General features: G+C 39.9%; 1 protein-coding gene across 9 annotated transcripts in view; it reads right to left on the bottom strand.

Moving 5' to 3' along the window:
- Positions 1-25,383, bottom strand: part of LOC143940419 (E1A-binding protein p400-like) — a 198,696-nt gene that overhangs the window by 121,066 nt on the left and 52,247 nt on the right. For 6 of the 9 annotated variants that reach the window (XM_077461762.1, XM_077461761.1, XM_077461758.1 and 3 more), the window contains exons 10-24: positions 20,151-20,200; positions 19,032-19,077; positions 17,327-17,499; positions 15,170-15,347; positions 14,869-15,005; positions 14,618-14,787; positions 14,280-14,454; positions 12,944-13,080; positions 12,651-12,837; positions 8,396-8,562; positions 8,129-8,292; positions 5,182-5,364; positions 4,155-4,319; positions 2,209-2,361; positions 770-843 (exon numbers count right to left, since the gene is read on the bottom strand). In XM_077461762.1, coding sequence (XP_077317888.1) covers positions 770-843; positions 2,209-2,361; positions 4,155-4,319; positions 5,182-5,364; positions 8,129-8,292; positions 8,396-8,562; positions 12,651-12,837; positions 12,944-13,080; positions 14,280-14,454; positions 14,618-14,787; positions 14,869-15,005; positions 15,170-15,347; positions 17,327-17,499; positions 19,032-19,077; positions 20,151-20,200 — 2,159 coding nt within the window. The remainder of the gene's footprint in view (positions 1-769; positions 844-2,208; positions 2,362-4,154; positions 4,320-5,181; positions 5,365-8,128; positions 8,293-8,395; positions 8,563-12,650; positions 12,838-12,943; positions 13,081-14,279; positions 14,455-14,617; positions 14,788-14,868; positions 15,006-15,169; positions 15,348-17,326; positions 17,500-19,031; positions 19,078-20,150; positions 20,201-25,383) is intronic. The other 3 variants (XM_077461765.1, XM_077461764.1, XM_077461760.1) reach the window with 2 other exon arrangements.

A 25,383-nucleotide genomic window follows, 5' to 3' on the forward strand; every position in this document is an offset into this window, starting at 1 on the left:
GAAAATAATGTACATACACAGTCAATATACTTATGTATAATAAAATGAATTCCAAAATAGTAAAAAAAAAAAAAAAAAAAAAAAAAAAAAAAGTAAAAGAATAGGAAAATAATCGCTATTAGGAGCTTTACGATGAATAGATGTTGTGGATTAAAAAAATACTGCAGTCTGAATAGTTTTTTTTAAAAGAAAAGCAGTATAGCAAATAAAATGTAACTTTATAAAAAGTGAAGGTATATTCTTCAGTTTTTGTCGAGAAGCTGAAAAAAACTACAACATGGCAATGTCAGAAAAATACATAGCACAAGCTGAATTCCAGTTTTACAGTTTCCATGCACACAAATAATTTTCTGGAACCTATGACCACAACTAGAAGTTTTCAATTTGAAAGCCTCTTTATAAAACCCCTTTCACACTGGGGTGGTGCAGGCGTTAGTGGTAAAGCGCCGCTAGTTTTAGCAGCACTAGTGGGGCACTTTTAACCAACCAGAAGTGGGTCAAAGGGCTTTGAAAGCAGCATCCATTCACTTCAATGGGCAGGGGCGGTGGAGGAGCGGTGTATACACTGCACTGCTCCAAAGATGCCGCTTGCAGGACTGTTTTTTCCTGTCCTGCAAGCCCACCGCCCCAGTGTGAGAGCACTCAGGCTTTCACACTGGGGCTGTAGAAAGAGGCAAGTTTACAGGTGCCATTTTTAGCACAAAAACATCTCTAGGGCACCTCAGTGTGAAAGGGGTCTAAACTATATCTTAAATACACACTTACACACCTGGGAATGTGAAGCTGGAGCAGATTTTGTAGCTGGATCTACTGCAGGCTGCGTACTTTTGGCCGTTATTAGAGCTGTAAATAAAACAAAGATTACTGCAATTTAAAATGACTACATTTAGTTTAAGAACCGCAAACACTATTACGTGTCTCAGTTAAAATTCCCCAATGAAAGCAATTATTAACAAGTTACTCAGTTAAAATTAATGAAATATATTAATACTTACCTGTCCAATGGTCACTTGCCAGCATCTTCCTCTGAGTGCCGATCTTCAGGTGTTTTCATTGGCAATTTCGGAATGTCGTCACTCCTGTGCATGGGCATGAAGCTAGTCATCCCAGCATGGCTATGTAAACCGAGCTGTGCATATGCAGCTCAGGTTATGGCACGAGAGAAGACAAAGAGCAGGCAGGGGCATTTTACTGCTGAAGAGACTATTCAGCAAAAAATAAAAATAAAAAAAGCCTGCTTGCTCGCCGTTTTACAGCAAAACCTTAGTTCCCCTTTAAACTCTAGACATATGAGGATTCCAAAATGATTTGGTAACAAAATTAACCTCTATACAAGGGGCAGTCTATAACAGAAGGCAATGAAGAGGTTGACTGAAGAATTAAAAGTAAACAAGAACTATTAAATTAGAATTCTAGCTTAAACCTAACTATCCTTAAAATGTCCCTGTTCCACATCTTATAGTCATTCTGACTAACTGTATAAAAAAGACACACAAAGTATAATTACCCATTTAAGCCCACTCCTGTCACGTAAGCCACCAGCAGCGGCTGCAAGAGAGGAGGGAGTGCCGAAAACAGATGGATCCTAGGAACCCATGGGTGATGTCACCGTTCCAAGCTTTACCAGCCATTGTCAATCGCTCTCTCTCCCCTCCCCTGCGGCTGCCAGACTGACATAAGGGATCACGTAACAGGACCAGAGCAGGCTGAAAAAAGGCAAGTATATGCATTTCTTTTACACAGTTTAATCAGCATAGGTATAAAGGAGGAGGGAGCAGTTTTAAGGCTAGTTAGATTTAAGCTGGAATTCCATTTTAGACATAGAAACTTCTTATAAGGGAAAAGAGGTCCATCACCTACAGGACACTAGTCAAAAAACTTAAGTTTTGCGGAGTGGGGTAAAGTTATAGGGGTACACCTAAGGGCATAAAGGGGGGGTGAGCAGGGACAATGTCCAGTCACCTTAAGGTAGCAGCCCCACTGTAGGATAACAACATGTTTTTTGATCAGATAGGGAAGGCTAGATCTGGTGTCTTTTTATCACTGTATATATCCCTGCTGCAGAGGATTACCACCCTACTTTCTGAGGGGATACAATTTCAAAAGTGGAATAGAAATCTCATGAGCTGTTCTACACAAATCCTAGACTAGGACAGATAGGACAATAATTCTTATACACATAAAAACTGAAATCTACCACCGCCTTACCAGCTGATGGCACATTAGTAGGTGGAGGAGCTCCCACTTGGGCTTGGTTTCTTATGGCATTAGCAGCTGCACTCTGTGGCACAGATGGAAGAACAACAGACCCTTGTGTACGCAGGTACTGGCCCGGAGCAGAAACAATCTGCAGAACATTACCTAGAAGAAACAAAGTTCAAAGTGACTGTTAAGCTCAATGCATGGGACATCAAGGCACTAAAAACAGTCAAAATATGCCAACTTCTATAACAGTTTTTTTTTGGTGGCCATGTGATCAGCCTGGCTCACTGGTATGAACCCCTAAGCCTCGTACACACAGCCAGAATGTCAGGAGAAATTAGCCAGTACAAAAAGCATTGGCTGATATTCTGCCCGTGTGTATGTCGGTCTGTCCAACAGAGGGTAGCTGTTCAGTCAGCTTCTGTCGGAAGTGCATGCTGGAAAACCAGCAGCCGACCAACTCCCATCTAATGGCAGAAAGCGCTGATCAGAGTGTTCTGGCGGGGGGCCACCCCCCTGTCAGAACAAAACAGCTCAGCTCCCAGGACTAACCTTGCATGGTTAGTACAGTCGCTACCGCGCAGGGTTGCACGAGAAAAAAAATTAAAACTGTAGTGTGTATACGGCATAAGTGGTGGGGTTTTCCAACATCATACAGCTGCTGCATAATAAAACCAAACACTTCACAGCTAAAAGCCATTTTCAATGGAAACACTGCATAATTCAAATGATATTACAGCCATTAGGACTCCAACCGAAAACCAATTTTTTTTTTTTTTTTTGCATACTGGTGATAGAATCCTTATTTGGGGTTAGCAAAACCTCTACAACTCCTAAATAAAAGCCAATAGTTTAAAGAATATTACATTTGGAAAAGTGGAAATCTGCAATTTTTATTTTTTGAAACTTGAACAATGTCACAATCAAGTGAAAACAGCCTCTGGTGCACAACTGCTTTGGATGAATGGAACTCCAGTTAACTACTTCTGGACTGCCCCATGCATATATACTGCGGCATGACGGCCCTCCTGTGAGAAATCACGTACCTGTACAAGATTTCGTGCACGGGGTCTGGGGTGCGGACATCACACCGATTTGCTCTCAGGAGAGGCAGAACGGCAGCCTGCCTATGTAAACAAGCAGACCGCCATTCTGTCAGAGGGGAAAATGGAGATCTTATCTCCCAGTTAGGACAACTTCCCCACAGTTAGAAAGCACCTCCTAGGGACACATTTAACCTTTTGGATTGCCCCTGTTAACCCCTTCCCTGTCTGTGTCAAAAAGTGTCACTTAGTGTCAGATTTGTTCGCTGCAATAAATCGCTGATCGTCATTACTAGTAAAAAAAATTCAATAAATAAAAATTCCACAAATATATCCCATAGTTTGTAGATGCTATAACTTTTGCACAAACCAATCAATATAGGCTTATTGGTATTTTTTTTTTACCAAAAATATGCAGAATTACGCAGAATACATATTGGCTTAAACTGATGAAGAAATTAGATATTTTACTTGTTTTATTGGGCATGCGTTATACAAAAAAGTAAAAAATGTTGTTGTTTTTTCAAAATTGTCTGTCTTTTTTTGTTTATAGCGCAAAAATTTAAAAAACACAGAGGTGATCAAATACCACCAAAATACTTACATTTTATGTACAGCGTCACACGACCGCGCCATTGTCAGTTAAAGCAACGCAGTGCCTTATCTCAAAAAAAATGGACTGGTCATGAAGGGGGTAAAAACCTTCTGGGGCTGAAGTGGTTAGAGTTACCCCTGCTTAATTTCTTGAAATTAGCGTAACAGTGTTGACCCTTCCACTGGACTACACAGAAAATTCTAAACCAGGGTTGCACTTCTCAGTGAAAGCAAATTGAATGCTACTCATTAATCAAACAAATATAGACCTACACACCTAGAACAATAACCATGTGTGACTATTCCGGAGGTTACCTTGTAGTTGTAATGGCTGGCCAGCAGTAAGTTGACGCAATTGGCTCTGAGACAGGGTGAATTTGTTTCCTTGGAACTGTAGGGTGACTGGTGTTTCAGGCTGAGCGATTCGCCCCTGGCCTGCACCAGCTGTAGCCAGCTGAGCAATTTTTACAACTTCACCACCTGTGAAGACCAAAACAAGCAGGAACAGCACAGAGGTTTCAGATCAGAAAAAAAGTTAAGCAGTAACCATGTCAAAAGAAAATTAAAACCAAATGTGACCCAGTTATGTTTGAAGAAATGTATAGTTAAGACACTAATCACCTTTATAAGTACCTTAGTAGAAATATTATGGTTTACATAGCTTGGCAGAACATTATAAATGTCTATTCAAATAGTTGACAAGCAATAGTTGAAAAATATTACAATAGGAATGCAATAAAAGGTAATTTAAAGGGAATCTGTTAAAAATATTGGAGCAATCACTGCCAAGTTAATTTTGAAGGCATAAGTTCAGGGAAAGAAGAATGGGGGTGTTACCTTCAACTTCGTTTCCAAACTCAGTAAGCCCCTTACACTGAAAGCATGCAACTATGGAAACAGGACTTTACTGGCTGCATGCTCATAGCAGATCTTTGACTAAGAGAATAACAGTACAAGTAGCTTCCAATTCCAAAAACAAAAAAGCAATAGTAACTTCCATAATACTATTGTGACAGTTTCCCTTTAAAAAAAATAAAATTACATCACAGAATTATTGTATATGCTTAGTGTTAAAGCCTACTTAAAATAGAAAAAAAGTTTGGCATTTGGAGGAAGCACGCTGTGCTCAGAATTTAGATATGTTCAAATAAATAAAAATAAATATTGTTGATTTTTATATGAATCAGAAGGTGGGGCAGCTGTAAATTAGCTGCAAGATTAAGAACAGCACCTAGGTGTGATAATGGATTATGGGGTTCTGTCAAGGTATGCAGATTTCTGCATGCATGTGTTATTAGAACAGCCATTTAAAATTACGGAGGCTTCATGGGATACAACTTACTTGGAAGCCTGGCCTGAGAACTGAGCACCAGCCTTGGAGACAGAACATTCTGCTGGACAGCATGCTGAGAAGTCTGAGCCTGACTCAGTTGCCTCACTGAAGGGGCAGCTGCAAAGGTTGCTGGTGCCTGAGGCCTAGGAACTCCCACAGAGACATGTGTGGTTTGACCCTGGGTAATAGGTACTGAGAATGACATTGCTAATTAGATAAGGAAATCCTGCATACAACATACGGATATTTATCAGTGCCAAGACTTATAGGCACCATCATAGAAAACGTACTTAAAACGAAGACATTTTGATCTGAGAATACATAAAAAGGGTCCAGCATACAGTTTTTGATGATACTTTGCAGAGTACCCAACAGCCTCACAGTGATGATTTATACACATCAGCAGCTCATGTCAAGCTCAGCAAACCCGTTGCACCTTACTATTGTCCATACTTATGGATCAAATGTTAGTTGCAGCAGGCAGGCTCAAGCTTGAATGAAGTTTAGATTCACTTAGTGGAGGTTTCAGGGCTCTCTTTGGTGCTCTTCAAAGTCTGTAGCCCCTTTACTGGGCTTAAAGTGAGTCAGGTTTACTTAAATGTTTAACAGCATATTCACATAGGAGAAAGTGTACCCAGGCTCTAAAAATATATATATAAAATTATATATATATAAAAAATATTACATATACACACATATACATATATATATATATATATATATATATATATATATATATATATACACACACACACACACACACACACATACATATATATATATATATATATATATATACACACATATACATATATATATATATATATATATATATATATATATACATACACATACACACACACATACAAGCTGGTGGGTTTATTGATGCTGCTATTGTCATGGGGCAAGGGGGGGAGGGGGGGTGTAGGGACGTTGGGAGGGTCTATTGTTCCCTGGGGGGGGGGGGGGTCTATTTTGCTAGGAGACGTCTATTGTTGCTAAACCAAATATAAACCAGCATTACATCAATAAAGAACCAGCATATATCTCACACATGTTGCAATAAAGTGGAGTGAAGCAACATAATAAAATGTAAAAATGCAAAACAAACTTGATAAGTGATAAAAGGTATCATTTAAATGAATGAAAGGCTAACCAGATGACCATGACCCCTTAATACTAAGTCTTGGAATGATATTTGCAAGTAAGCAAGCTAGGTGAAACAACCAGACAACTCTTCTTCCCCACCAGGCCTCCTAACTCACATAAAATGGTAAAAATCACAGCCCTTTGACTTCACATAGGAATCCTGGTAATTCTTGGTGTCACCAGCATATGACGTCACTTCAGCGCAATGTGTTTCATTATCAAAACTTTTTTTTTAATGCAGGTGCTGTGTGAATGAGTGGAGGAGTAATAATTACTGAATAAACTGAAAACTGAGGTCGCAACCGTGAAGAGCGGACCTGAAGGTGTTGCTTTATCCTATATGTGAGAATATATTGTGAGTTGGGAGCCCTGGTGGGGGGTGGGAGGGGAGTCTGGATGTTTCAACTACCATACTTGCCTCAATATGATGTTCCATGACTATGGTAAGAAATCATGGTCCTCTGGTGAGCCTTTTACTCAATTAAATGAGCATAGAAATGGAAGATTTGTGTGATTTGTGAAGTGTGACATGAATTATAATTGCTAGCACAAGAACTTTTTATCCCTTATCAAGTTTATTGAATTGCTTTATTATATTCCTGAGGGTTGGGGTGTAAGGTTTTTTTCTGGTGCAGAGACTGTCATTGTTATCTACTGATGCTGGCTGCAGGGGAGGTTCCTTATGCTACTGGGGAGGATCTATTGCTGGAAGGGATCTACTGTTTCTGGGGGGAAACTACTATTGTTGGGGAGGATCTAAATGTTCTTTGGGGGGGGTGTATTTTACTGATTTTCTTGTTAGGATTAGCAAACTTAATAACAACGACTCAAAAATGAAACTGGCTTCTGTGTTTTCTAGAAGTAGCAGTACTAGGTGGTGGAGAAAAGGGGTAACTCAGATATATACACACAATTTTATATATGTTATATATATATATATATATATATATATATATATATATATATATATATATATATATATATATATACACACACACACACACACACACATATAAGAAAGGGTGTAATGAAACTCACACCAGTACAATTAAACATAAAACACTTGTTGATACGTAAAGTCTGTATAGAATGCAAATTTATTAAAAACCTTTATTATACATCTCAGAGGGTCAGTTTTGCTACATATCCATCTACAGTTTGCTTTTAAATAGCAAAAATGAAACCATAAGAACTCTCATATACGATAACAGCTTGTAATAAAGTGAAACAAGGGTTAACGCATGTTTGGTTTGAAAAGCACAATTTTTACATCCCATATAATAGCCAAGCCTCCTTTCCCACCTAAACATTGAGTTTTCCCTATAGAGTGAGTGTAGTGCAGCTTAACCACGATTTTCCATAGAACTCCATACGATCGGCCAGTTTGGTTTTGTTTTCTGAAAGAGCACCAAAAGTCCTGTTTGAGCTTTCAGAAAACACATCAAAAGCGCTTTAACTACTGCAAGTCTATGGCTAAGTGTAGGTAATCCACTTGAAAACCATGGTTTCACTGTGCTGCACCCAAAAGGCAGGGAAATAGCAGCAGATCAGTGTGAAAGGGGTTTTATTTGACTCCAGGTGCTATTTGTAAATATATTGTTTTTTTGTTTTTTTACAAAATAAATAATATCCTTAAAGAAACATTTATCTGCAACTGAAAAGTGCAGGTAGTTAAATAACTAAAACACTTAAAAATACTTTGGGTAGCAGATAAATTACACAGCATGTATCAAATGATAATACCAAATAATGAAATAGTTTTCTGGTAGTACATTAATATCATGTAATAAACTATGCCAGCTCTTACCTTTGGTCCCCTGTGGTACAGCAGGTGTGACTGAAGATCTTTTCATTTGTCCCTGCTGTGTAACTGTAGTTGTAGTAGTTGACACTACACGTGTTGCAGCTGTGCTTGGCAAAGCAACTGTGCGTCCTTCAGGTTTCTGTCCATAGAGGACTGGCTCAAACAATCTTTAAATTTCAAAGCATTGAAGAAATGAAAGGAAAGAAACTTGTAAGCAACTGAAAAGATGAAATGAAGGTATTATAGTAGTAAACCATAAAACCCAATTACCTGCTTGGTTTCATTTTCACCCGGCTGGGCCGAGGTGCAGGTTCAGGGGAACTATAAATTTCCTGTATCATCTTTCTAGTCATTTTCTGCTTTGGAAGCTGTTGACCTTCATAATGGGTCATTTTATTTTCTAGCCCAAGTAAATCAAATAAAGACAAGTCTCTGTTCTGGAAGGGACAGGAAAAAAAAAAGGATGATATGAAAATGCAATTTGAGTACAAAAGTGGAATTTTGGCTTACCTACAACTTCCTTCTCTTGGAGTACAGTAAAGGACATTACATAATCTTAAGCTGGAAGCATAGGGAATGGAAATCATCTGCTTCATTCATGTGAATTCCAATCTGTGTGCATTCCCCACCCCCCAATTAGATTGGCTTCTTGCAAATGGTCCTGTTAGAAAACCCCCTTCGATCAGCGGCTTGCAGACAAACGGCTGCATCGCTGATCGGTGTAATCTGACAGCTGGGGAGTACATGTTGTCAGAAAACATTGTCCCAGCTGGGGGTTGTGGTTTTGGGATTCCTGCATCTATTTTGCCTGTGTGGAAGCAAGAATCTTTTTTTTAAATCAAAAACCCACCCACTACATGATTCTCTAGAAATTTAGCAAACAATGAAAGTGCGATAAATACACCGTGGGGGGGGGGGGGGGGTGCCAGTGTCCTTTACTGAACTCCAAGATATACAACAGGCAAGCCAAAAATTCCTCTTAGCCTAATCATATAATACGGCTCAAACAGCAAACAGAACTGCCAACAGGCCCATGAGAAAACAAGGGTTAAAGAACTCAAAGAAAAAAAAAAACTCTCAAAATGACAGCCTGAAGTACCTAAGAGGCTGAACCTCATCTCAGCTTAGAGCTGAATATCCACCTGCTAGAACTTCGAAAAAGTGTATACAGAGGACCGGGTGACAGCCTTACAAATCTGCAAGACAGATGTTTTCAGCATCAAATCGTAAGAGACTCTAACAGGCCTGATGGAATGAGCTCAGGGAAAATATCTTTGTGCCTCAGGGTGTATGCCCTGGAAAGGGGTTGCCCAATTCACCTAGCAGTGGTGGAATAGGAATCAGGATGCCCTTTCAAGGGCTCACATGCAGAACAAAGAGGGACACAGTCTTGCTAATAAAGGTTGTGGCTTTCAGTTAGACTCAGACTTCCCTCATACCATCTGGGCAGCCATACTGTTAAAGTCAGCAACTGAAAAGAAGAGGCCTAGAATAAAGGGCCTTGGGGCCAGCAGGTATGGTCTATTTGGACAAAGCACAGCCTCGTCCACCAGAAGACCAATTAAGTCTGTGTACAGTGTTCTTCTGTGACAACTTAGTGCAATGAGAACCACCAGAACCCTTTCCACTTCTGTCTTGCACAACAGTCAAGAGAAGACATAAACCAGCTTAAAGCAGTAGTAAACCCGCTGAATTTTATTTTTTCTGACCTGCAAGGGAAAAGGCATAAATGAGCTAGTATGCCAGTAGCATTTCTGGCCTCTGGAAACTGAAGGTACTAGAAGTGTTAAGAGTTTTCCAAAGCATTCAGACACAGTGGCAAAAAAATCTGCTTAGATAGGCCAAATGTTGCCCGTCTAAGAAGGAACTAGAGTCAGAAAACAGGAGTGATGTCATAACAGACTATTGCTCAGGGACAAAAGGAACAGCCATCACCCTGAGCAGTGGTTAGTTTCCAGTAGGTTGTCTGTGTAATGCATGCCATTAGGCCCAGCTCACAGTTATAGAATGCTGAATGGATGGAGTTGCGTGAATCAGAATATAGGAACTGCTGTAACCTAGGCCCTGACCATGTTCCTGTGGCTATGTCTCTGTAGAAAATGGCAGGAGTGCAACAACATGCTCTGTTGATTTTGGGCAGAAAAGGCAGGATGGAAGGTGTCTTCAAGCAGGCATGATGCAGTTACCTCATCCTTCTGAATAGGAGAAGAAAAATTGGCAATTTTAATGTTTCAAAATGATCTACAACGCTGGGCCAACTAGAGGTCTAGGCTTAGCACATGGTTTGGGAACCATAGAAATAGAGTACAGCCCTGGACTTGCACAAACACCCTGTGACTAACTACATATGTTGCACTACATTCCATGGTAAATGTCTAATGCAGCATTCAGTGCCTGAAGAAAACACAGGCTGTCCTCACACAGTGAGGTGCAGGTAACTTTTCCAATGTACACAATGAGGGTAACCAATCCAGAAACTGCTAGACAGCCCAGGGCGGTAAGCAGTCACGTTTTGATATACGTTTCAGAGAAAAAAATTTAATATTTAAAAATAAAAATATTTCTCCAGAGGGGAACATTATAGGCTGTGAAGAGCTAGATGCTGTGAGGCAAAGACTAGTGTGCACTGACACAGTATCCACAGAAGAGAGCATTTGACATGAAGCCACAGCTCGTTTCTCTCATAATGCAGGGGAAAATATTTTGCAGCCTCTGCTACAAAATTAAAGTGGTTGTAAACCCTTACAAACCACTTTGACCTGCAGGTAAGCCTAGATTAAGGCTTACCTGTAGGTCCAAGCAATATCTCCTAAACCTATATGGTTTAGGAGATATTTGCCCGAAAACGGGCACCGCTGTCTACGGCGCATGCGACTGCCACTGAGCGCGGCATTCTCAGCGACGGAGCTGCCGCGCGTGTCGGCTCCTGTGCGCATGCGCGGGAGTGACATCATCGTGGCTTCGCCGAATGACAGCAGCGGAGCTGCGAGACCCCACCAACAAGATGGATGCGGCGGACTACAGGGGACAGCGGCGACTTCGCTGGCTCCTGTGTCAGGTAAGTGACACATAATGGGCTACTATGCGATGCATAGTAGTCCATTATGCTTTGCCTTTGCAGGGAATGAAAGAGGAAGTAAACTCATCAGGGTTTACTTCCTCTTTAAGAGATTAAAAATATATTTCTCCATAGGAGAACATTATAGGTTGTGGAAAATCAGGCGCTGGTATGCAAAGACTGGTAACACACAGCATAATTTAGTGTGTCCACAGTAGAAAGCATTTGGCAAGAAGCCGCAGCTTATATCTCAAAAAATACAGTGAAGGAAAAATCACCTAAGGACACTAGCAAAAAACGAGAGTCTTGCAGACTGGGGTAGGTTATATGGTGTGCTCTTATGGTGGCCTGAACAGACGTTGCCAGTATTGATCCACGTGGAGGTGGGCTAGCTGCATATAGCCCATGGTCTAAAAAGACAAGTCTTGTATCCTGTACTGCAAGACTGAGATAGTAGAATATTCATTATAGCAAACCTTCTGGCTGTGTGCACAAACACTGAATGCTAACAAGCACCCAAAGCTTGCCATTTTCTTGGAAGAAATGTCACATTTGTACAGATAAGTTTCAAGCACAAGTGAATGAAAACTGTAAAAGATAACATTTACCATAACAAATTATTCATATAAATGATTAATATCCATGAGAATTACGTTTTCCTCCTACACAATCTTCAAGCGGTATTACATTGGAAATAAGAAAATAAGAAAAACAAGGTGTTTTGAAGTATGTTGTTAGGACCCTTTCACACGGGACGGATCCGTAATGATCCGCTTGCTGAGCGGGGATCGCTCCGTTTATCCCCGCTGATCCGCGGATGACAGGGCGGTCCCTGTCAGATCTCCGCTCTCCTCTATGGGGGATCGGATATGAACACAGACCGCCTGTCCTTGTTCATCCAATCCGCTCTGCAGATGGATGGAAAAATAGGATTTTCCTCCGTCTGCAGAATCAGACCATAGCGGAGATGGATGATATCGGCTGTCTGCGGATGTTCATCCGCAGACACCCGCTATCCCATAGGAATGCATGTATGTCCGTATTTCATCCGCAAACGGATGGATGAAATACAGACATACGCCCGCATGTGTGAAAGGGGCCTTAGCCTTTAACAGGAGAAAGAGTTTCTTTATACACAAACATAGTGTGAGAAGATATTTGTCTCCTGGAAATACATTTGCAAAATCATTAGAAGATACTGTAGCTATAAAAGTAGACTCAAGACACTCTCTTTTTTTGCATGTTCAGAATTGATTCCTAAACAGTCCTGCTTCGGAAACAATTTCCTTTATTCACTGAGTGTTGTTTCTATAGTGTTTCTCAAATTATTTGGGAGACTCCACACAAACAGTCTAATAATTCTGACAATAAGAAGGTTAAGCATGAATGCTGCTTCTGTTTTTAGTGCATAGTCTACCTCTATACCTTCTTAATGAGGTTAACAAATCACTGTGAATATCTTCTCACCTTCCAAGGGTCATATTCTAAAGCCTTCAATACTAAAGATGCAGTTTCATATTGCAGAGCTTCACATGAATAGGAGGAATGCCCAAGCCGTGGATCCACCAGATCTGGATGATTGCAAATCCTCTGTAGCTGCGTCAGGACGTGAAGAACACTGACAAAATGACCACCCTTTAAGGAATCTTGAGTTCTAACCAAGAATAAAAGTAACTGTTAATACTAAAAGAGGTTCAAAATACAACTATTGTAAAAATATATTATGTATTTTTTGCCTACGCCTCTAGAAACTTTCTTACCCAGGCTGCATCATGATATCTTCATACAAGACCCTTTGGCGGTTTGATAATTGACACTTAAGCACATGCTCAGATTTCTTGTTTAGCTGCCTTTCCACGTCTCTTTTGGTCCGCCGCAATATAAATGGTTGCGTGGACTGGAAAAACAACACTAAATCTGAATGGCATAACTACACAAAATAATATGCAAAACATAAAAGATATATTACAGCTATAATCCATAACAAAAAATAATAATTTAGAAACGACTAGCATATTGTCCTGTGTGAGAAGATCATTTTGCATTTCTCTTCAGGTTAAAACCTTCTTTCAATAACCAATTGCTTGAAAATCTGTTGACTGTGTCCATTTTTTCTCCTTGACACAAGAAATGTCATGACAAGAAACGTGATATGTCAATACTATTAGTCACTGGTCCACGAAGAGAACACTGCTAGTTAGAAATGATTAGTTCCAATGTGGTACCAGGTCTTACTGCTCTCCAAAAATATAGGTTATACACTTGTAAAACCCACTGAGAAGAGAAGACCAACCTAGTGTATTATAAAAACACTTTGTTAAAACAAACACTCGAAATGTACTATAATGCAATAGAAAGGATGCAGACTTATCAACTGCCCCGCTGGCTAAGGAATAACGCTAGAACATGATAGAGGATAGCAGTACTGTACACTGTTAAAGAGGATCTTCAGTCAGCTGTGTCAAAATTAAAAGTCAGCAGCTACAAAAACTGCAGACTTTTAATAAACAGACACTTGCCTGTCCAAGGATCCAGCACTGTCCTCACCAAGACTGATTCTTCATTAGTCTTTGGGTCCCTGGCGCCGCCATCTTAACTGTGGGCAGCTGGCTGTGACTACTTGCAGTTCCACAGCTGGCTGCCCACTGCCCTTTGCGAGGGGTCTTGCAGCCTTCTGGGACCTCTGATGTGTTCCAGAAGGTTGCCAGCAGGGAAGATGGGAAGGAGAATTTCAACTCAGATCACTAGATCTGAGCAGAAGTGGGAGTAAACTGACAAAATTAGATAATCACTCCCCAACCCCCCACCAAAAAGAACAAAATTAATCCAAATGTGGCAGAGGAGGAAAAGCAAAACTCCCCCTTTTGGGTGAAGTTCCACTTTATAATCCTCAGCGCCCCTCCTGACAGTGCAGGTTAAATAGAACAAAAATAACTCCCACATACTAGCCAGCATACTGTTGTCACTTGCATGTGGGTGTAATTAATTTATGATAATGTTCTTTAGGTAATTTCCCTTTTTTCTCCTTTTATGTTCAACACAAAGAAAAGCAAAGAAATTGAAATTTTCTGTTATTATAAGTTTTTTATTAATTACCCGATGCAATCGTATTGAAATGGTATGTCGATATTCTTGGTCCTGGTCACTGCCATCCTTCACTGGGAAATCCAAATAAGGTCTAGACAAGCCTGGAATAAGGAAATGCACCATGGTCCACAGGTCCTTCCATGTGTGGGGTAATGGAGTGTCTCGGAGAAGCAGCCGCCTTTGACTAAACAAAAAATAGAAGATACAGGAAACATATAGCAAATAATGGTACCACCCAGTATTGCATATCCATCTTTTTATTTGTCTGTATTTGTGTCAATTTCTATCTCTCTTAAACCTCTACATCTATATATATGCTATTTTATGATATATATTTTTTGGCAAACCTTGGAAGATTCAAAATAGCATCCCAGTGCTTCTCATTCATATTTCGGATCTGATGGACCTCATCTAGCACTAGATACTTCCATCTCATTTTCATGAAGGCCTGGAGTCCTTTAAACAATTGCTTATAGGAGGTGATACAGACATGGAAGCCGTTGGGTTCATTCCAAGTCTAGTATAAAAGTATATATAATTATTTCATTTTTAAAAACACGGATAAAATAATTTTAAAAGCTTTTATATTAAACGGTACCTGACGTTTTCTCCTGAGCTCTCGCTGACTACCAAAATACAGCAGCAGTTTAAATGCTGGGCACCAGCGTTTCAGTTCCAGCTCCCATTTAAGAATGTTGCAGCTTCGTGCAACAATTAAGTGTGGACCCCATACACCTGAGAATAAATAAATTGATAAAATAAATTTTAAATAAGTGCAGAACTTTTATTTAAATATATCTTGAAAAGCAATTTTTGAGAGATAGTTTCCTTCAATCAGCTAGGAATAAATTACCTGTGGTTGGAGTTTTACTTTCATGTTCTTCTAGCTTATTACTCACCTTCACTGCTGGCCAGATGAGCTAGGAGAGCTATCACCTGGATGTTCTTGCCCAGTCCTGTCTCATCTGCCAGGATCCCATTAAGATTTTTTCTGTACTGTTTGGCTAACCAATCTAGCCCAATCATTTGATAATCTCGAAGTTTGCCATGTAGAAGGGGTGAAGCAGGAGTTTTAACCTGTGAATATTAAAAAAAAAAAAAAAAAAATCAAATAACTTTATTTTATCTAGATACAGTGGATATAAAAAGTCTACACACCCCTGTTAAAAAGTCAGGTTTCTGTGATGTAAAAAAAAAAAAAAAGAAATAATTTGTGAACTTTTTCCACCTTTAATGTGAACTATAAAATGGTACAACTCAGTTGAACAACAAACTGAAATCTTTTAGGTGGTGGGAAGTAAAAATAATATGGTCGCATAAGCGTGCACACCCTTAAACTAATACTTTGTTGAAGTACCTATTGATTTTATTACAGCACTCATTCTTTTTGGGTATAAGTCTATCAGCATGGCACCTCTTGACTTGGCAATATTTGCCCGCTCTTCTTTGCAAAAACACTCCAAATCTGTCAGATGATTGCAAGGGCATCTCCTGTACTACTCTTCAGATCACCCCACAGATTTTCAATCGGATTCAGGACTGGGCTCTGGCTGGGCTATTCCAAAAGTTTAATCTTCTGGTGAAGCCATTCCTTTGTTGATTTGGATGTATGCTTTGGATTATTGTCATGCTGAAAGATGAAGTTCCTCTTCACGTTCAGCTTTCTAGCAGAAGCCTGAAGGTTTTGACTGGTATTTGGAACAGTTTAGAATTCCCTTTACCTTGACTGTTCTTTTGGTGATGTGCAGTGTTGTTTTTACACCAAAATATCTTCTGGAATTATGGCCAAAAGGTTCAACACCTTGGTTTCATCAGACCATAACACATTTTCCCACATGTTTTTAGGAGACTTCAGATGCGTTTTTACAAAATTTAGCCTGGCTTAGATATTTTTCTTCGTAAGAAAGGGCTTCTGTCTTGCCACTCTACCCCCATAGCCCAGACATATGAAGAATTTGGGAGATTGTTGTCACATGTACCACACAGCCAGTACTTGCCAGATATTCCTGCAGCTCATTTAATGTTGCTGTAGGCCTCTTGGCAGCCTCACTGACCAGTTTTCTTCAGTTTTTTTATCAATTTTGGAGAGATGTCTAATTCGTGGTAATATCGCCGTTGTGCCAAATTTTCTCCACTTGATGACTATGGTCTTCACTGTGTTCCATGGTATATCTAATGCCTTGGAAATTCTTTTGGACCCTTCTCCTGACTGATACCTTTTAACAATGAGATCCCTTTGATGCTTTGGAAGCTCTCTGCGGACCATGGCTTTTGCTGTATGATGTGACCAAGAAAGTATCAGGAAAGACCTACATGAACAGCTGAACTTTATTTGGGGTTGATCAGAGGCACTTTAAACGATGGCAGGTGTGTGCTGACTCCTATATAACAAGAGTTTGAATGCGATTGCTACATCCCCAGTTATAAGAGGGTGTGCACACTTATACAACCACATTATTTTAGTTTTTGTTTATTTTTATGCCCCCCTCGCCAAGAGATTTCAGTTTGTTTTCCTACTGAGTTTTACAGTTTATAGGTCACATCAAAAGGTGGAAAAAGTTCTGAAATTATTCATCTTTGTCTCTTTTTTTTTACATTTTAACAGGGGCGTGTAGATTTTTTATATCCACTGTACATAGATGGATACCAACAGCTCTCCACAATTCTCTAAATGAGATGAAAAGCTTTACATCATCAGAAGATGAAAACGTTTGCCATGGTGCTGTATCACTCATGTATATGTAGTTATTTGCATCAGAAGATAGATAATAAAGCAAACATTTGAGAGTAAAAGGGATTCTTCCATAGCTTCTGAAAACACTCCATCTTCAATTCTGACACCGAGCCGAAACAAGAGTGCCAGGAAGGGCATTTTCAGAAGAGGCAGCAATGGTAGCTTACATAGCATTTAGTCAAGTTCCCATTAAAAAATAAAATAAATAAGATAAAATCACCTAACAGGGAGCTGGCAAGAAACATGCAAGATGGGATCTTAATTTTTTTTTTTCTTTTTAAAAACACGACCAACCAAATGACACACAGATCTACATACTCACCAACCCAGAGATGCGTGCAGTACCCCGAGGCAGTAATAGTTCTGCAGCACCAGCCACTTCGGCAATGTCACGATTATGTTTCCGTGAACCTACATGGGCAGCACTACTACCAGTCAGCAAAGAGTCTATGAGAACCACCTGCTTCTGTGCACCATCTGAACTTGTGTCACCTTCTGGGAAAAAACAAACAAAAAAAAACAACCCACACAAACAATAAGTTAGCGATAAGAAGTGAATAATTGCATCTTAAAAAATCCTAACACATGCTGTTTCTTTGCCTTGCACTATTTGCTGATTTATGGTCACTAAAGGTTTTCGAGCACAAATCCTACAAATTTACCAAATATATATTATTCTATATTTTAAAGAACATCGCACAGCTTTTCACTACAAAGCTGGAAAAGGAGTTGTTTAGGCTCGGTTCACACTGGGGCAGCTTCAAAGTCGTGTGACTTGCAGAGGACTTCTTTAATAGAAGTCAATGCAAGGCGCTCCGAAGTCACCCAAGTAGTGCAGGAACCTTTTTCTGAGTAGGAGCGACTTGAGTCGCTCTGAATAGAACGGTTCCATTGCACAGAATGGAGTGCAACTCGTCAGGTGAAGTCGCCCCAGTGTGAACCGACATTTAAGGTGGTGTTTATAAATACCAATGAGAAAAAAAAATATTACAGATTCAAGAGTAAGAGGCTTTCAATACTTAAAGTGATAACAAAGGCTCCCATTCCCCCCTCCAAAGCAACAAAATAGGTTTATACTTTCTGCTCTGTGTAAGGATATAGTCCCCTTACCTCTTCTTCTGGAGTCTCCTGCTGATGCTGTCTTGCTCCTTCTCTCCTCTGTGTGCCCCCATAGCAAATTGTGCGCTATGGGGGCATACATGCAGGCAAGCTCCTTAGCCGGGCTGTGCATGCACACTCCACTGCTCCCTCCTCACTGGATTTGACTGACAGCAGCAGGAGCCAATAGCTCCCACTGCTCGCAGTCTGTTCTGCGAGCGCAGGAAAAGAGAGAAGACTCAAATAAGAATTTAGGAGGGAGGGGAAGGAACAGCAAGCGGAAGGCTATTTGCTTTAATCCAGGTAATGCCTTAAAGGTAAAAAAACCTACTAACTTTAGAACTGAATGACCATTTTATGTGGAAAAATAACGATTCTGATATTATGCGATGCAATAAAAACGTGAATTTATTGTCAAATATAAGAACATGTATAAGAAAACAAACACATTTAGGAAACAAAAACAAATAATCCACCTCATGAAGGATGAAAATAAATGCAAAATGGTCACCAGCTAGTATAGTCTTTTTATTGTAGTTGATTTGTCTTTCTATGGTGGTGCCACCAGTGATGGCGAAATACTAAGGGTTTTCTTTGTTGGAAATTGTTTAGGACTTATGTCCTCTTAATCTTTTCTAAATTATTTGTTCCATAAGGTGTTCTAGTTCATGAGTAAGGATGGGCTCAGGCATGTTTGAAACCGCATATGCAGAGCCTGCCAGGAAGTCAGCACTGCACAGAGCTTATCACAAGCATCGAGACATTTTCCTGATCCACGGCTGCAGAGATGTCTCACCGCCTGTGATTAGCGCTGTTCAGTGTCAACTTCCTGGTGAGCTTTGTATGTGCTGTTGCGAACATGCCTGAGCCCATCTTTACTCATCAGGTCATGCTTTAAACAGACTCTGCTAGAAAATAAAAACACAAACCTTTACTTTCCGTTACTTTATAAACATTTCCTGAGATGACTGGATTCTGAAAAACAGAAACAATTAAGAATGTCAATTTGGAGGAAACTGCTGATTAAAAATCCAAAATGGAAAAAACCAACAATAGTGCATACTGCAGTTTTGAACAATATAGATAATGTTAAAATTAACAGTTTCAAAGCCAGTGAACAAAATCTCATAAGCATACAATCTGTACAAGTGATATTTAAATGCAAGAAGGCAATATAGTTATTTTATTAAGTATCTAAAAAGGAAAACATTACATTATAGATATATACACATATATATATATATATATATACACACACACACACACACACACATATACACACACATATATCTCACATGTTTGAAAATATTCTATATATCTTTTCAAGTGACAACACTGAAGTAATGACACTGAAGTAATGACACTGAAGTAATGACACTTTGCGACAATGTAAAGTAGTGAGTGTACAGCTTGTATAAGTGCTGGTTCACTCAGAGGCAGCCCGACTTGCAGCGCAACTTTGCAAGGTGATCTGCACATGACTTCAGTGGCGGTTTCAGCGGGGGGTCTGCATGAGTTAGCTTCTTATACGATTAGGAAGTCCCAACATTTAATTTCAGAGTACCTCTAGATTTGGGGTTTCCGGAGTACTCATGAAAACATTTAGGCCCCGATCATTTTTTTTTTTTTTTTTGCGTAGGGCAGGCCATTAATTTGAATGGCTTGTCCTAGGCACAAACACATCAAAGTAGCTCCGGTACCTTTATTGGGCAGTGAAAGCACACACGTTTTTGTACCACGCATTTGAGGAGTAATTAAGAAATAATGACACCTCAAGTGCAATGTGAGCGTTTCTGTTTGCATTCCAATAACACACAGATGTGGTTGCCTGCATTTCGTCCTGCAGTCACTTTTGAATGTTTGAATTACGGAGATACATTATTTAAATGCAACTACTGATGATTTTCAAACACATGCCATTAAGGGATTGTTTACAAGACTATAAATAATCCTGTCATTTAAAAAAAATTGTGTTTTAAAAAGGAAACCGATTTTGTATACTATATTTCATACATTTAGCTGTATTATAAGCTTTCATTGTGACTTACCAAACATCTCTCCGTTCTCCCCTGCTGGTTAGCTCTTTTAGTTTCTTGACCTAAAGGCAGTTAAAAAATAAATAAATAAATAAAAAATAAGAAAAACAGACAGAAATATGCTGAAGGTGCAATAACCTCTGCAACCTTCATTACTTAGTAAGCCTGCACTACCAGAAGGAGAGAAGAAAAAAAAAAAAAAAAAGAGTCAGCGATCGCACTCATATTTCTATTGACAGATCCTCTATAACCACTGCTACCAGAGCCATTTTTCTCCATTTCTGCACACATTAAAACACACAGACCGTTAGATAAGGTAAACCCTCCAGACAGTATATATTTTCCAGGACATTCCTGAAGACCCAGGAGAGTAAAATGGTGGTAGTTCCTATTTACGTCACATGAAATTAGAACATATTTATCAAATGTACATTTTTTTTTTTAAAAAGATCTATTAAGTTGTATAGGAAAAACACAACCGTACAAATGAGCTGTTGCCCAAAGCCTCACAATACAGACGATACACCAAATATCATGGGTCAGATCAAACAGTATGGTCATAATACAAAGCATAGAGATACATTTAGTGATGGTCTGGAGCAACAGAGGCAAGAAGAGTAAGTGGGTTAGAAAGCCAGCAGTCCCAAACAGCATCAAGCTAATGAGGCTTCTTCCAAATAGGTGAGTTTATAAAGTGGTAGGCTATTGTTCATTAACTGTAGCCTCATAGATATAGTGGGGACAGTGACACCTTTCCATGTAAATAAGATGGCCTTTTTAGCATAAAAGTATACTGTATGATTTGTGTTATGTGCGTTTCATATTTGGAGACGGACAGGTCTCCAAAATACCAAGGAGACAGTTTTTAGGGTGGGATTTATTGGGCAAACCCAGGGTCGATGAAATGAAGATGTTGACCTCTGACCAAAAGGCCTGAACGACTGGGCAGGTCCAAAGGCAGTGGAGGAAATCAGCTACTTCTCTGCGACCTCTAAAGCAAAAAGCGTTCTGGGCGCACGCCCATTTTATGTAGACTCATAGGGAGCAGTTTAGGTTGGATAACCATATCCTAAGAGGAGATGATGGAGGATTTGTACGGCCCTTCAAATTCTGACCATTTCGGGTCTGTAATATGGAGGATTTTTGTTGAGCCAAGGAATATTTATCATCATTTGTGTCACTGCTAAGAGAAGAATAATATACGGAGGTCAATACAGTGATGTCAGATGTACATAGTAGCTTTTCAACCCGAGTGACTTCTATATGGCTGAAAAAGAAGCTAAATTTGGCTCTGATGGCATGGCGCAGTTGCAAATGTATATTTTTAGAAAATAATTCAAAGTAAATTCAATATATTACCCAAATTAAAATATGAGGTAACAGTGAGTAAATAGATAACCAATATGTAATTCAATAAAATTGTGAACGCAAAATGGTGACCAACTTTCATACTAAAAAGCGCTCCAAAGCTGTCTTTTTGAAAAGCCTTTAAAAATTAGCAGTTTAGAGTTAAAGGATAAGTTCCCCTTTTGCAACATGTTACACCCATACTCAGGGTGTAACATGTTACAGCTGCACCGGCCCCCGCTCCCCTCCAGTCTGACAGCTAGCGGGGGGATCTTCTCCATTCTGCTAATTGTCACAATCTGTAAAAGATGAGGCTGTGTGCGGCTCTGCCCGTCGACTGAATCATACATTCACAGTGTTCTGTGAATCAGAAAACTACAAGGTACGGCAGCCTTTGTGGCTGTCAGCTTGTAGTCCTCAATGAACTACCACGGTGCTGTTGAGTACTCTGATATTTCATTGATGCTTCCTGCTAGTGTTTAACTGCTTGGTCATACAATGTACAGCCAAACAGCTTACAAAATCTGCAAGAGCCCTGCATAACACCCATGATGTGCTAAATGTGTGTGCTATGCTTTCCAGGCTCCAAACAGAGAAATAAAAATAAATCCACATTTTTTACCTGTAAAAAGATGTGCATTTATTATTATTTTTTGTAACGGTGAACTTATCCTTTAAAAGGGTTGGGTCACCTTTACAAAGAAATTGCCTATGCAGATAAGATAAAACAAAAGAAGGGCCGTTTGTGCTGATACCACCACGCTTAGAATATTCCCTAGCACGGGTGTATATTTGTTTTTAACCGTTTTTTTATGCATATATATTTTTTCATGTATTAGAGTTAGACCGATTCGGTCGTACCTTTTGGTCTATTGTATACTATAAAGTTTTCTTTAGAATCGGACCTATTCGGTCATTGGTCTGCTGTATGTTCGAAAAGGATTTTTTTTATAAATTGTCGTTTGCCAAACGGTACTTTCACGATTGGAGTCCTTCTTTGTTTTCCCCTTCCTTCTACTCGTGGCCGAGAGGCCCGAGTAGTTTGTGTTTTATCACAGGTTTGCTCATTGTAAAACCCTGATATCGGAGGATTTGCTGGGGAGCTATAAACAAACTCCAGACGCACAGGGAGATCGGATTACCACTACCTACGGTGTTCGAGAAGGGAAAGAGGACGTACGGAATTGTCGTAACCTAAGTCGATCACTTCCGAAGGATCTACATTTATCTATACGTTTAGTATCATAACGGAACGGATTACACGCAAAAGAACCCCGCAGAGGGCTGTCTGCTCGCGCTAACGACTCCATTGACTGGGAGTCCACCCATTGTGGTAAGGGTCAAACTTTTTTCAACTTTGGATTTGTAAGAAGATTACACTGAATTCGTAAAAAGAATTGGTTTCTCTATTCATTGGCTTTTCGTGGAAACAAAGAGTCCCTTATTATAAAAAGATTCCTTTCTTCTTCATTGAACTTTACACAGGATTTTTTTGATTTTTTGATTTTTATCTCAATAATTTGTATTGGACTTTTTATTTTCATTTTTTCATGTGACTTTAGCGCAACTTTATATATAATTTCTATGCAGATAACAGGCTTACTATGGAGCTTTAACTTACCGTACTTATCGGCGTATAACACGCACTTTTTTCCCCTTAAAATCAGGGGAAAATAGTGGGTGCGCGTTATGCGCCGATCCCCCGCGAATTTTGAGCAGGGGAGCAAGCGGCGCATATACACATACATAGCCGAGTGTACTTGGCTAGTCTTGGCTCCGCTCACAGTCACGCCCAGTCCCGCCCTATGATGGACATAACACAGGGACTGGGCGTGACTGTGAGCGGAGCCGAGACTAGCAGAGTACACTCGGCTATGTATGTATAATCGGCACGGCTCGGCTCCTCTCTGCTCCACTCACAGACACACCCAGTCCCGCCATTGGACCTGTGTTATGTCCATCATAGGCCAGGACTGCGAGAGGAGCCGAGATACACAGGACGGCTCTGTGTATCTCGGTGACCATATTTAAAGTACAGTGACACTGGGCAAGGCTGCAAATGACACTGGGCAAGGCTGCATTGATGGGCATTTAAATGTAGGTTTTTTTTTCCTTAAAAAGGATTTTTCCTTAAAATTCCCTCCTAAATTTGGGGTGCGTGTTATACGCCGATAAATACGGTAAGTTGAATAATGCCTTTGCTATATAATGTAGGTAGGTGTAGGCCATTTACCTCATGAAGCCTGACCTGAAAACTCCCAGGATATTGACCAAGCGAGGCCAAGTCGTTTCTACGCATCACAGGAGCAAGCTGCTTCTCCGATACAAACCCCCCTCATATGCACTCTCTCCCCTGATGCAGTAGCTCTGAGCTCAGTGTTAGGGAGTTCACTTCTGTAATAGTGAATAGTAAGAGCTGGGCCTTGCTTAGTAACATCCTATCAAAGTTCTGGAAGCTTTCAGGTCAGGCTTCATGCGGTATGTAAATAGCCAACATCTATTGCAAGGGCAATTTACATTTTAGTTTTATCTACAGTTTTTGTTTTGAACTACAGATGCCTCATTTGCATAGGCAGTTTCTTGGTAAAGATGAACTAACCCTTTAACCATGAGTGATGGCACTAGAATTATTGCTCTCACTCTAATGTTCCCAGGGATATGCAACATGCACTTATGACCCTGTATGTGTATATGCAAGACTGAGGGACTTAAAAAAAAAAAATTGTTTTCTAATTTTTATGTTACTTCATTATTTTTTTTTAACCTAATTAACTTTCCTGAAATCACATGGGGGGCCCAAATCCTCCCTATGCGATAGCATACTGGAATTGTAATGACAAGCTTTCCTTTAACGAGAAGGCTAGGCTGTTGATGTGATCAAATGGCTTTACAGCCCCCAGAGCATCACCTACCAAACAAATTTAAACACAATGTTTCAATTTATCTGCCAGCCGCAGTTTACAAGCAGCGTTGGCAGGCATGTGGTTAAAGACACAACGGTAATTTTCGATTATGTAACGTGCTGTACATGAAGAGATATGACAGTGGGGTACTCAACGATGGGTATTATATGTTGAAAGCGGGTTTCATGGTAGGATCACGCAACATAAAAAAAGAAAAAAAAGACAACTACAGCTAAGATTGACAATTTAAATTTAGGTCATGTCACGGTTGACGATTCGGTACGTTACTATATGAAAAAAATTGGATTTTTCACTCACTTTAAAATCTCTCTCTTGGAGTTTATTATGCATCATAGTCTTACACTGTCATGCTATACTGCCGCCTACAGGAGGATTGGACACTGGCGCAACTGGGTAACATAGGAAGTTTTAAACTGTCAAGATGTTCGAAATCAGTCAAAATAAGGGGTGAGCAAACAGCAACATCTGCTAACAAGCCCAGCAAAACAGAATTGGGGACTAATTGCAGCCCAAACCCACCTAAAAGGAGCAAACAACTGGAGATTAACGATTACACGCACAGAAGGAATGGGAAGGGATGAAATGAACACAACATTTCTGTAGAATTAACATCGACACCAAAGATGGGAATATTCAAGTAGAACATGGTGGCTCCATAATTTTCACACCTGCCATTGTGTTCTTAGACAAGAACCTCTGCCTTTCACGGTGGATGGAACAAGGTGTTGATGCTACCTGTGTGGATATAAAAGCAGGGGCACTTTCCTAACACTTGGGAACTGAAGACATGGCTTGCATAAAACTATGAAATATCTTCAGTACAGAACATGACTAGCTGAATGTGACCAACTACCACAAAATAAGGAAATTAATCAAGTCTGTTGTAGGAACCTTGGGAAAAAAATCTCTGAAAAAAGGCAAGGCCAGCCAACACAAGTAGGAAGGCCCCTGACCCTATGTTCACATTTCTGCGT

Source organism: Lithobates pipiens, unplaced genomic scaffold (genome assembly GCF_037356315.1).
Source record: "Lithobates pipiens isolate NorthernLeopardFrog02 unplaced genomic scaffold, aLitPip1_a1.2 Scaffold_3, whole genome shotgun sequence".
NCBI classification, from domain to species: Eukaryota; Metazoa; Chordata; class Amphibia; order Anura; family Ranidae; genus Lithobates; species Lithobates pipiens.